At 44.8% G+C, this 13,940-nt stretch overlaps 1 protein-coding gene across 4 annotated transcripts in view; it reads right to left on the bottom strand.

The window, feature by feature from the left end:
* DDX58 (DExD/H-box helicase 58) overlaps window positions 1-13,615 on the bottom strand; it is a 43,530-nt gene extending 29,915 nt beyond the window's left edge. For 2 of the 4 annotated variants that reach the window (XM_042454616.1, XM_042454615.1), the window contains exon 1: window positions 8,303-8,513. In XM_042454616.1, coding sequence (XP_042310550.1) covers window positions 8,303-8,408 — 106 coding nt within the window. In that variant the 5' untranslated portion in view covers window positions 8,409-8,513. Of the gene's footprint in view, window positions 1-8,302; window positions 8,515-13,559 lie in introns of those variants that run through there. The other 2 variants (XM_042454618.1, XM_042454621.1) reach the window with 2 other exon arrangements.
* Window positions 13,616-13,940: the final 325 nt, after the last annotated feature.

A 13,940-nucleotide genomic window follows, 5' to 3' on the forward strand; every position in this document is an offset into this window, starting at 1 on the left:
TCATTCGCGCACTACTGCCTTTTCCTCTACGGAGACATTTTCCTTCTTCCCCAATTGTACCTTTCCCAATTATTTCTCATTTGGCTGCTGTTTCAATATGACACTTGGTACAATTGGAATGTGGAAGGAAATCGAGGGGTATAACCTACCTTATTAAGAGAATAGCGCCAAACAGAACGGAGGCGGATAGCACTATATGTCAGGATATTTACACCCGTGAAGAGATCCCGGACATCAATCATGGAACGCCAGGGGTGGGAGAGCCTCTGGCTAAGAATCAACGGGGAGGGGAAACCAACAGGATGTTACTGGTGGGAGTCTACTACAGACCCCCAAGTCAGACTGAGGAATTGGATGATACTTTTCTATAAAAAGAGACCTTACCACCACGTCAGAACAAGAGAGCGAGATGTAGTAGTGATGGCGCGACTCCTTCAACTATCTGATATTCTCGCGGAAGTCCAAACTCAGCAAAATCCTCAAGGCCTACCAAATTCCTCATTGCCTGGACAGACACTTTCATGGTCTCCAAAGGTGGAAAGAGGCCCCAAAGGGGGTCAGCTATTTTGTCTTCCTGTCCTAACAACAAGGATGATTGGTTCTGGCGGTGCAAGTTGTGGGATCCTTAGGTGGAACGCTGACCATGTTCTCCTGGAGTTTGAAATACCGTGGAAAGGAGAAGCACAGGCTAGTCAGACACGCATCCGACTTTCAGCCGAGGCAGATTTCAGTAAACTTAGAGAAGTTTATGCGGGCGATTCCATGGTCAGAAATACTAAAAGATTAAAGGAGTCTCAGGACGGGATGGACTTCTCACAAAGGGATGATCCTGGAAGCACAATTTCAAAACAGTTCAGTGAGAAAGAAAAAACGGGGAGGTGTCTCAGCGAAACCAGGATGGATGACTAAGGAACTTTCAATGGAGCTACAGTGTTGACAACGAACATGTAAAGAAATGGACAAAGGGGACGGGGAAATCACGAAAAAAAGAATTCAACGAATAGCAGGCATGTGTAGGGGGCGCAAGTCAGAAAAGCTAAAGCGACAGAATGAACTCAGGCTTGCTCGAGATGTTAAACACATAAACCGGCTTTTTGGATTATGTCCGCAGCAAGGAAGAAGAAGGGAAACGGCTTTCGGGTCACTGAGTGGAGAAGACGATGGCAACATGTTAACAGAAGACAGAGACAAGGCAGACCAGAACTACTCAAACCCCCTTCTTTGCCTCCAGTTCTTCTCGACACGGCAAAGGGTGCTTTCACCCTGAGGTAATTGGCAGCAGGAGCAGAGGACAGATAGCGGGAATTCAGCACAAGAATAAGTAAAGAGATAGTCGCGGAACACCTTGTACTCCAAATGAATTTTAAATTTCCGGGACCCGATGAACTCCATCCACGGGTTTAAAAGAACCTGGCAAAAGTATATCGGAGCCATTGGCACTCATATTGACAACAATCCTGGAAAAACAGGACGAGATCCCAGCAGGCTCTGGCGAAGAGGAAACGTTGTCCCCATCTTCAAAAAGGGGAAAAAGGCGGATTCCCAACAATCTATCGTCCAGTTGTAGTCTGACAATCATCCAGGAAGCTTCTGGAGCATATTCCATTAACCGAGAGTCTGTTGAACATCTAGAAGGCAATTGCCCTAAATTCACAAAAGTCAACATGGGTTTCAGAAGAAGAAACAAGTAATTGCACACCAGACAAATCAATTATCTTTCTTTTATAAAATTACCACGCTTGGTAGCATGAAGGGAATGCTGTGGCTATAGTGTATCTTGATTTCAGTAAGGCCTTTGACAGACAGGTTTCCATGGTCCCTGCCTTGCAAACAATCCTGGTTAAAATGTGGGCCTAGGACAAAGGAATACTGTTACTTAGGATCTTTAATTGGTTTGAGACCGGCCGGATGCGAAACCCTAAAGGTTCGGCTCAAACAATGGCTCCCTTTTCATCCTGGAGGAGAAGTGACAGTGGCTGGTTTCATCACTAGTGGCTCTGTCCATGGGCTCCAGTGCTATTTCAACCTATTTATCAATTGTACCCTGGATGAACGGAATTGGGAGATACTTATCAATATTTGCAGCTGACACCAACTTAGGGGATATGGAGAATAGGCGTATACCCACGAGGGGACCGGATCAAGATTTACAAATGACATGAATAGACTAGAAAGTGGGCCACAAGCTAACCAAAATCAATTCAACAGGAGGAAATGTAAAGTATTGCACTTAGGGCGGAAAAAGGAAAAATAAAATGCACGGCTCTAGGATGGGTGACCCCCTGGCTGTAAAAGAGGAAACTACGTGTGAACGGGCTCTAGGGATGTCCACGTAGACCACACGTTTGAACATGGATCGTGAACGTGATGCGGGGGCAGCTAAAAAGGCACTGCTATTTTAGGCCTCTGCATTCATAGAATGTATAGTGTCTTAGATCACGGAAGTAATCGTGCCATGTTATTCCGCTTTGGTCAGGCCCCCACGTAGAATAATTGTGCTCCAGTTCTGTCGCCACACTTCAGAAAGGAATACGCGAAACTGGAAGTCGTGTCAAAGGAGGGCGACAAAAGTGGTTGAACGCGCGTCTGGAAACCCTGCCTATGAGGACACGATTAGGGGAGCTGGGGATGTTTAGCCTGGAGAATAAAGAAAGGTTAGATTGGTGATCTGATCGCCACCTGTTTAAAACTATTATGATTAGGTGAGTATATTGAAGAAGAGGGAGGCCAGCTTGTTTTTCGCTGCTCCATAGAGATCATGAACCCGGCACAATGGATGCAAGACTTCAGGGTAAAGAGATTCCACCCTGAAATTTAGGAGGATCATTTCCTGACGTAAGGGCTGTCTCGACAGCTGGAATGCCACTTCCCGGAAGGTTGATTGAAGAGTATCCTTCTTTGGACGTGTCCTTTAACAGAGGCTGGATGGCCAATCTGTTCCGGTATGCTTTGATTTGGAATTTGCCTGATTTGGCCGGGAGCGTTGGACTGGATTGGCCCTAGGGTTTCTCTTCCAACTCTACGATTCTATTATTCTATGATTCTCTAATATAAACTTACTTGCCCTTTAGTTGTACCTGTTTTGTTTATTATGTTGCTGTGCTTGATTGCCGGGTCCAGTCAATCCTGGGGAGAACGAGTGAGCTATAAATTAAATAAATAAATACACATAATCTGCTTCCTGAAGGCCCCGGACGCATGATCTCCTTGTTTTGATTCTCCCATCCAAAATTGACAGTACAGCTTTCGTATTTACCGGATATAGCTTTCCTCTTATGTTTACTCTATATTATGTTCACACCTTGATAGCCGACTATTCCTAGAACGTGCGATAACACAATAGCAATTGAAACAGTCCTGCCCAGTTTGATACCAAAAGCGTTACCATCTGGCTAAAGGAGGATCCTCTGGCAGCAAAATCTTTTAGAGCTTCAAAGCCACCCCTCTTGAGTTGATGGACTATTTTTGCTCTGTGTGTCTTTGTGTGTGTTTATCCTATCTTAATTGCGACATATAATAATATCTAAAAGCCTCAACACAGTAAAGTGATACGAGTTCAGTGAGGATTCTTACAAATAAACACTTTTAATAATTCATATAGATCTAGCTGATCTAAGTTTGGTCATGCATTCCTAAAATATATAGTGAAAAGATGTATGACAAAATGTGCATTACAAATGCAGAAAATGCACAACCACATACAGAAAACAGCTTCCATGTACTGCTAGAATGATCCAACTGTTTACTCTTTTAAACTCCTCTGTGGCCTCGGCCTCCTATGATACAGCAACGCCTTCCTCAGATGTCGACCCATTTCAAACACGACATAGCTATCACTGGCATATGTCCAACACTAATTGTATAGCTAGTGATCTTCGATACGGGTCCCGTACTCTATCGCTGGACGAGTGTTGTCATACAGACCTTATCGCACATGGCAATTTTAAACGTATGGTGGGAACTGAAGCGGAGCCGCTCGTGCGCAACCTAAATTGCACATGCGCACCCCTGCCAAGAACAATAGTCTGAGTTTACCAAGCCATGAAGACGTCCTCCCACAGGCCCCGTTCCGCTCCCCCTGGTGATGCACCTGGTTCGATCCACGTACTGAGGGTTTCGCTGACTTTTTGCCTGACGGACTACTTGCCTGTCAACAAACCAACATCGGCGCCGTGTCAGACCCCTCCCCCCATCCATGGCAGTAGACCGGGTGATGCACGCGGGGCGACTTGGACAACTAGGCCTGTTGGAGGACGTCATTCATGTGCGTCGTAACTCTACGTTTTTTTCTGGAGCAGAGAGCATTGCGCATCTGAAGTGTCTTCCTTTCAGTTCCCCAATACCGTTTTTAAAATTGCCTTTGTATTTGTCAGTTTGCGATAAGGTCCTACAACTCCAGTGATTTTTGTTGGAATGTCCCTGAGGGAAAGCTTGCTTTCATTACCGGCTGAAATACATAAGCTTTTAAAATTATAAACAGTTGACCACTGCAGCACATAGAGCTATCCCTTTCTATTTCTCCATTCAAAAAAAATCATACCTGGCCGTATTTCTTCCCCACTCCTGATCTGATGATGGCAGTTCATCCCTGTACAGGTAGGTCATATGTTATCATGATTCACATCTCGCAAAGAGGGCTCAATGAGTATTTTCAGCCACTGATCCTGTAAGGGTCAGTTTTGAATCATTTCAACCTTCATTTTGTTCAATTGCATGATGTAGGCCAGTCAGGGTACCCTTTAGAAACAAGATGGCCGAAACCATTATAACACATACACATAATACTTCTGTGTTAACAACATTTTGCATTGAATTAAATAACAAGCTAGATTTTTTCCCCAGTATCAGTCACGCATACCAGATTAGGTGCTTACAAACATCACCACAACTTCTGTTGTCATGAACAGAAAGCGTGGTTGGCTAGATCGCCATATGAAACCTCATTCTGATCTTGATGCGAGACACCTAATCCCAATACGCGGCTCTCTAATGATATGCACTCCTCAGAAGTATTCTCTACACGCACGTTTTTAGCCAATTCTAATATCCTCCTGTTAACTCTTTTAAAAACCATAAGTTACTAAAGGGATCCCGAGGCACAACTTTTCAAATATCCTTGCAATGGCTACCAGTCTCCTCTGATTTTGAAAGCTAATCATGCGGTTTGGGCTCCTAGGTTTCCTGTGTTAGCATTTGGATGGGGGACAGTGCCATGGGAATTGCCTGATGATAATGACTATATTCAGAAAGGGAACCAGCAAACCATCTGTGAGTACAGGCTAGTATTTCTTGCTTCAGATAAACCCTTGACAATCAGTGGGTTCAACCTATAAGTCAAGACCTGGTGGGACTTAACGGCACATGATCCACACACCCAAGGGGCACGCCAACATGTTATACCCACCAAGAAACACTTTATTTTGATTTAATTAAACAACTGATATCAGTACTTACTTTGTTTAGCTAAACTTACTGGTTCTAGCCCATTCTGTCCAAACGCTGTTCTTCGCAAATGGTGTGCCAGTACACTTTTTAACAATCTCACATGAATAAGGTCTTCGTATATTGAACGGTACACATGGCCTGATACGACCATAAAAAACTTGCACTCACACTTTCCCATAATCCGCTCGTTATATTTCAGTGCATCCAAAAAATCCACGGAACCATCCCTCTGCTGTGCGTTCCACAAGGGGACTGAAGAAATGCTCTGCAGCCGTTGTGGGTTTGTCTCTACATCGCAGCCCCTGCATTTTCTCCACTATCTCTAGAACTGAAATTATAGATTTTATTACCTGTGGAAGTGCATCTCTTATCCCAAAGTTTTAACACTGGATATTCAGGAGATCCAAATTAAAGTGTTAGTCCCAAACTAGAGTGAAGTCACTGCCTCCGTGGTCCTTCAGAGCCTCGCCACAGATGCAAACAACATGTCAGAAAATAAAACTCTTCCAATCATTGCCACATAGCCCAGAAAACCAACAGGGAACACTATGGATGTTGGCCAGGACAAGGCCTTCTACTTCACTTCCACGGACGTCTTTGACTTACCAAGGGACCAATCTACCACCACTGACAATCTCTACTGGTTAACAGCGAGCAGAACGACATGTGATCAGGCGCCTACTGTGATTTAGAACATAATGCCCTCCTATAGGTGTGTATGTTGTGAAAAAGTTGAAAAAGTCTTCAAACTCTGACGAAAAAGCAAAAAACCTAGGCCTGTTACAGACAGCCAAATAAAGCTCTTCGAATTCCCCGTGGAGTATGGTGTTTAAGATGCATGCATACTAAGAGTCCAGAAGCCATACCCAAGCCATGTTTCCAGCTCCTTAGGGCTTGGAGCTGGCTTGGTCGCGACTTCTGCGACTCTTATACGCATGCATCATTGAAACACCATACCTACTGTGACTCGAAAGCAGCTTTATTTTGGCTGTCCTGTAACAGGCCATACTTTGTAATGTCGTATCCGAGGACATACATCATCGTTTGAAGCCACGACGCTGCCCAAGAATACTACCAACAGAGATTTTTATTCTATATGGTAGTAAGAAGTAAGAAGCACTCCCAGGACGTCCCTGCTGCATTGCGGGAAGCAAGAGACACTAAGAACTCACTATTGTAAATAAACTAACATTGGACTACTGCAGCCATACCAAAGAAACTTCGGAAGATAAAAACAGCCTGGCACTGATAGGTTGTAGCAAAGTTTTTGACTGTGGAAAAACGGACTTCTTTGTTCTTTACATCAAGGAGTAGGGTGGCGGGGGTGCCCTAATACACTCTGCACTGTTAATGTTAGAAACGCATTTAAAACTGGTTGATCACAGCTTACTAGGGGTTGTCCAACATGGACACAAAAGGTCCGGTGTCCCCACCCCAGCCTCATACTTTCGGTTTGGATGATGCGAGCCGGCCAAACCCCTGGGGAGGCGAGGGCCATAGGCACTCTGGCGCACCGATTGGTCCAGTCTGATTTGGGGGGCCAAACTGGGGCCTAGCCGGCAGCGGACAATGACCTTACTGTTTGCCCATGCAGGTTTCCAAAGAAAACTCCCAACGCAGTCGCCGCAGGGACTTGTCGGGGAAAACCCCCCTTATGTTCTGTCTGCTATTCGCACAGCACCAGGGGCTCTACTCACATTCTGCCGACGTGGGAAGGACGGCGGGTGGGTACGGGTGGGTTGTTACAATGTACCATGATCTGTGGTGCGGGGACAGGGAGGCTGCGCCAACACTCCACTTGCCCCACACCACCCTGGGGACCCCAATCCAGGTTGCGCCCCAGGCTCAGCCCCTAATAAAACATAAAATTATAATGTTTCACAGTACGTTGAATGCAATAATGAGGCGACCCCGCATTTGGTACTAGTAGTTTGAGTGCGTGGACAGATGACCTCTGGAACCCCGGATTTACTTCTCTGCTCTGCCATGCAACCCACTGGGTGACCTTGGGCAACGTCACCATCTCTCACGCTTCAGGGGAACGACCAAGTAAACCTTCTGCTGAACAATAATAATAATGCATGCGCGCCACAGAAATATTCATGCCTTGACCACCACTTTGTCCTGGCGAAATCTTTGTAGTTTTTGCTGGTGCCCCACCCTCGACAGAGAACGGCCCTAAAACGTCTCCAGAATCTACCAGCTTCCCAAAACTTGAGCCAGGGCCAACTCTTACACTTTGGGCATGATTTCGTAGTTTTGGCTTGATTTCGAGACGCATTCTTACTAGAACTTTTTGATCCCCCCTGAACTGCCAAGAGCTGCCAAGCAGCGTAAGGCTAAAGGGCTCCCCAGAACTACAGTTCCCATAGCATTTTTACTTTGGGATTTATAGTTTGGTGAAGAGCGTTCCTCTGCTAGCACCTTATTGATTCCTCCTGAGCCAACTCAGGAGCTGCCATGCAGAGAAGCTAAAGGTTCTCCCAGAACTTATTTCCCATAGCATCTTACTTTTGGTGATGTATAGTTTGGTGAGAGCATTCTCTGCTCGCACCTTGATTCCCCCCTGCAGCATCAGGATGCTGCCAAGCAGAAGCAAGGTAAAAGGCTCTCCCAGACCTATTAGTTCCCCTACGATCATACTTTGTGGATTTTATTCGTTTATAGTTTGGTGAGAGCATTCTCTGCTAGCACCTTTTGATTCCCCCTGAGCTCAGGAGCTGCCAAGCAGAGAATGCCATTGCCAAGTCTCCCAGAACTACAGCTCTCCCAGCACTGAGCCAAGGAAATTAAAGCGGTGTCAACCTGGATGATTTCTGCAGTGTGGACTCAGTTGGCGAACTTCCCCCCAATTTACCGTCGTCGAGCCAGTTCTTCATGTAGCTGAGGATGTAGACCGGGTTGAGGGTCTTCTGGATGTGATGCCTGAAGCGGAGCAAGTTCTCCTTCTCCTGGGAGGTCATTTTGGGGGTCCCCAGGGGCTCCCCTGCCTCCTTCCAAGCCCTGGCTTCTCCTCCAGCAGCCTGCCTTTGATTCCCGAGTCAGAAATGGCTGAAAGGGGCTGGGAGGAGGAGGAGGAGGAGGAGGAGGACTAGAGCCAGGAAAGGAAAGCTGGCAGGGAAACGAAACCGAGGGAAGGGAAACCGAAACGGGGCTGAGAGAGACTTATGATTGGCTAGGAAGAGGAGCAAGCCAGGCCTCCCGGCTGCAGAGGCCCTCCTCTAGAAGTGGGGCAGTGCTAAGCAGGGTCAGCCCTGGTTGGTATTTGGATGGGAGGCCACAACCATCAAATACCAGGAGCTGTGGGCTATATTTTTCCCCCTAGACTTTGCTTAAGGTCCAAAACAACAACAACACCACACTGCAGAAATAATACAAACTATAAATCCCAAAGTAAGATGCCCTGACTCAATGCTATGGGAACTGTAGTTCTGGGAGACCGCTTTAACCTTCCTGGCTCAGTGCTATGGGGAATTCTGGGAGCTGAGAAGCACTGAGCCTTATCTGTCATTCAGAGAGCTCTGTTGCCACAAGAAACTACAACTCCCAGCATTCCCTAGCACTGAGCCAGGGCAGATAATAAAGCAGTCACAAACTGGACTATTATATCTACAGTGTGTTTGGACCTAAATCCTGTTCGACTGAGAGAGTCGTAATTCCAAGTCAGGATATATAGGACTGAGCTGCAAACCTAACATGTGAGGCTGGATTTCCAAACAGTAAATACATCATCATGGGTTTATGTACAAACCTCTAAGCACTTTGTTAATACACTTCTAGGCTGACCAAACACTCTACACGCCATTTTATGTAGCTCCATCACACTGATTAATTTATGCAACATTAGTGTCATATAGTGTCAAAACATCATTGCCATCTTCATAAATGTACTAAGCACAGGTAATGACCAATGAAACATTTTAGGATATGTTTGTTGGATCCATTTTAAAACAACTTATCAACATAAAGAGCAGCAATGGCAACCCCAGCACTGAGGCTGCATCTACACTGCAGAAATAATCCATGTTGACCCCACTTTAATTGCCATGGCTCCATCCTATGGAATATTGGGAATTGTAGTTTTGAGAGCTATTTACGGTGTCACAGTGGTGTGTGCCTTCAAGTCGTTTCTGACTTCTGGCAACCCTAAGGCAAAATCAATTGTGGGCTTTTCTTGGCAAGATTTGTTCAGAAGAGGTTTGTCATTGCCTTCCCCTGAGGCTGAGAGCATGTGACTTGCCCAAAGTCATCCATTAGGTTTCTGTGGCCAAACAGGGAATCGAACCCTATTCTCCAGTTGTAGTTCAACACTAAAACCACTATGCCACATTGGCTCTTGATCTATTTGTAGGGTTGCCATATTCCAATCCCTCATATTTGGGCATCGAACTGGCATATCAGGCAAATTATTATCATTATTTGCATATTAGGACAAACCCATCAATCTTTGCACTTTTTCTATCATTATGTTTCAACCTCAGTACCAGCACCAAGAAGAAATAAAACCAGGAAGCAATAAAAAGACGTTGGACGCAATACACAGAAGTGTTATATAAAAGAGATGACAAAATGAAGGACGCATGGGATGAAGAGCCATATGAAAATGAACCCCAAATTCTAAAAAAACCCAAGGTGGAAGCTGCAATAAGAGAAATAGCAAAAAACAAATCACCAGGAATAGATGATATTCCAAGTGAACTGCTGCAATCTACACTGACAGAGTCAACTCTAGTGCGAACCAACATATGTCAACAGATATGGAAAACAAAACGACATCCAACAGATTGGAAACGATCAATAAGCATCCCAATTCACAAAAAGGGAGAGACAAAAGAGTGCAGCAATGACAGGACCATAGCACTAATCTCTCATGCAAGTAAAATCATGCTCAAAATTCTGCAACATAGACTCCAACCATACATAGAGAGAAATCCCAGAGGATCAAGTGGGGTTCCGGAAAGGAAGAGGCCCTAGTGACCATGCTTCAAACATATGAGGACTAATGGAATTTCAAAAGCAGCATGTGCTTTAGAGACGTGACCGTGCAGGAATACAGATAATTCAAGACAGTGGGAAGACTACAGGACACTGTGGCATTTTAAAAATAGTCTGCTAGCCACAGAATTTTATTTGTTTTTCACCTTTTAATGCCATCTTTTCACCAAGGAGTTCAAAGCGGTGCTTTGCCCTCCATCTTCAACCAGCCAAGGGCTGTTAAGTTGCCAAACAGTGAAGCCCATGGCCACCTAGCTAGTTTCACAGATGAATGGGGATCTAAACAGGGACAGAGTTTTCCTTTCTCATTTCTCTCATGCAGAGACTCCCAAAATGGCATTTTTAAAATGGTACTTAGAACTTCTGTGACTAACATTTTCATTTTATAACAATTTTTCTCCTGGATGATTTTCAAGAACTTTGTCTAATGAAGAATTCAGGGGAGCTTTGAAAGCCAGCTACATGCACAATGTGCATTTGGGTTGGGCAAATAAAGTTATCATTAGCTCCATACAGACGGGTCAAAATAAAGCTGCTTCTAGTCACTTTGGAGTAAATGATGCATGCGTCCTAAGAGACCAGAAGCTGCACCAAAGCTGCACTCCAGTCCTTAGGACTGGAGCGCATCTTTGGCACAGCTTCTGGCCTCTTAGGAAGCATGCATATTTAAACATCATACCTCCAAAGTGACCCAAAGCAGCTTTATTTTGGCCTGTTTGCATGGGGCCATTGTTTTGAACGTTATTGTATTAGAACAGAATCTTTACTATAGGCATAGTTCAGCACAGTATTTTGGTGTAGGGCCTACATGGCAACCCAAATATTTTTCATGAACCATTTGTAAGTCACCTTGGATGCCTTCACTGAATTGAGACACGGAGTTATTAAGTAAGGGTTCGTATAATAATGAAGTGCCGGTCCCTTTTAGGTTAGTAAGGCCTCACCTCTGTCAGCTAAATACTAATTTGGAATTGCCTTCTTTTTATGATTTCACAGGTAATTTTGCCTTGTTTTACTTTGTTATGTTTTTTAAATGTTCAGATGTTTGTAATCACATTGTAATCAGCTATCGTATACTGGCCTATTACCACAATAAAACATTTACTTACTTACTAGGAGACACATAAATAAAATAATTATTTCAAGGTGTGAGTGGTTTCAGGGTTGGACTAGGATGCTGGTGGCCAGAATTCAAATCCAGTTTGGCCATGGAAACCCACTGGGTTCCTCTCAACCTCAGAGGATGGCCGTGCCAAACCCAGTCTGAACAAATCTTGCAAAGAAAACCCCATGATACCTTTGCCTAGGAGTTGCCATAAGACAGAAACACTTTGAAGGCACACAACAACAATAACAAACAAGGTGACACATAAATAAAGTAATTATTTCGGTAGGCATGTGTGTAGAAACCACTATTTCTGAACCCTCCAGGTGCCTGTTCCCAGGAGAAGTAAACCTAAGCTTGCAGCTGAGCTGCACCTTCCTAATACTTGGATGCCACCAGTCCCAGCCAGTTGAAGGCAAGCACGCCCGCAGAGTGGGAAGTCAGCCCTGCTTTCTCTACATGCTTTTTGAGTGCCATAGTGGTTTGAGTGTTGGCCTATGACTCTGGAGACCAGGGTTCAGTTCCCTGCTTGGCCTTGGATTCAGTGGGTGACCTTAGACAAGTCACACTCTCTCAGCCTCGGGGCAGGGCCATGGCAAACCTATTCTGAACAAATCTCATAGAAGCATAGAGCTGGAAGAGACCTCAAGGGCCATTATTACATCTAGTCCAACCCCCTGCCATGCAGGAAGACATGAACAAAGCACTCCCGACTGATGGCCATCCAACCTCTGGTTAACAAGGCTGTTAGAAAAAAAGATTATTCACACTACTGATGATGCGGATCTTTTTTAAAAAGTCGGGGGTTATTCACACTGTGAAAAAAATCCAGGAGTAATCTGAGTTGAATCTCCATTGTTCACTCACATCCTGAACACACTAAATTAAGTTGGCCTGGGGCTACCAAAAACCCCACTTTATCCAGATAATCAATATTGGGTTTCCCTCTGAGTTTTTTTCCTAAAGCTCCACATCATCATTAGTGTAAATAACTGATGCAAACGGACCTGAACAGACCTGGGATGAAACTCTGCATCACTGTTTGGTGGATTTTTTGTTTGAATTTACTACCCCTGTGAGTCATATGGATGGCGATCTTGTGGCACCCTTTGAGACTGACTGAAAGAAAGCACTTGGCAGCATGAGCTTTCCCGGGCTTTCCTTTGGAAGTATTTGGTGGAGTGGAAAACCAGGGATAGGCCTATACAGCGCCGCGTGGGGGAAAGCGATGGCGTGCGTACTCATGGCGCGTGCACCGCACCACACCGTGAGCTCACGCCCCATTATTTGCAATGGGGCTTCAGCACACACACTTTTTCTCTTTCTCAGGGCTCCGGAACAGATCCCTCACGTAAGAGAAGAACCCCTAATAATAATAATAATAACAACAACAACAACAACAACAACAACAACAACAACTGGAACTCCATTTTAGCAGACCAGTCTTTTTCTGTAACAGAAAGGGTGGTAAACAAAGATGAAAACTAGTAAATAAACATGTCCTTTAAAAGTCTTCACTGATGTTAATATCCATCCATTTGTGTTTTGGCTGATGAATGACTGTGCTTATAAAAATTAAAAATTTGGAAAATCAGCAATAGTAGTTCATTAGACCCATCAGTGCAGTTGTGGCAAATCGGACGTCTATATCAGGCCTGCACAACATACGGCCCCTAAGGGTCTTATAGGCCGGCCCTTTTCGGCCGTGCAGGAATACATAGGATCCTAGAGCTGAAAGTTACTACTAAGGGCCATATAGGCCAACTCTCTTCGGCCGTGCAGGAATACAGATAATTCAAGACAGTGGGAAGGGAAAGGATTAACTGGGATAATTGGAGAGTTTGCAATGGAAGGAAGCTGAGGATGACAGGGAAAAGGGAAAGAGAAACCGGTACATTATTAAAAGCAGCTGAAAAATTGGGAGGTCAGAAGGTCTGAAGAAAAAACAAAGCAAAGTGCATGAACACACAAATTACTATTTAACATAACCATTTTTATTATAAAATAACCATACCAGAACTGTCTTTCGCCAGCCTTTTTGGACTCTCTGCTGCTGGTTTTGCCTCTTTGGCCTGCTGCTGGGCTCAAAGTACACGAGTTTCATTTTCCAGAGGGGAAGGCTTGAGAGAAGTGTAAAGTTTTAACCTCTTTTGAATGTTTTTAGGTGGGTGATAGGGCGGAGTTGCTCAGGAAGATTGTTCCAGATTTGTGGGGCTGCTACTGAGAACTCCCTCTGGGATGTAGTAGCATATTTAGATGATGGAATTTCTAACAAGTTCTTCCCGGTTGTTCTGAGTGTGTGGGGCGGATTATATGGGGAGATACAGTCCCTCAATTAACTGGGGCCCAAGCCATGTAGGGCTTTATGGGTAATAACGAACACCTTGTATTGTGC

Source organism: Sceloporus undulatus, chromosome 2 (genome assembly GCF_019175285.1).
Source record: "Sceloporus undulatus isolate JIND9_A2432 ecotype Alabama chromosome 2, SceUnd_v1.1, whole genome shotgun sequence".
Taxonomy (NCBI): Eukaryota; Metazoa; Chordata; class Lepidosauria; order Squamata; family Phrynosomatidae; genus Sceloporus; species Sceloporus undulatus.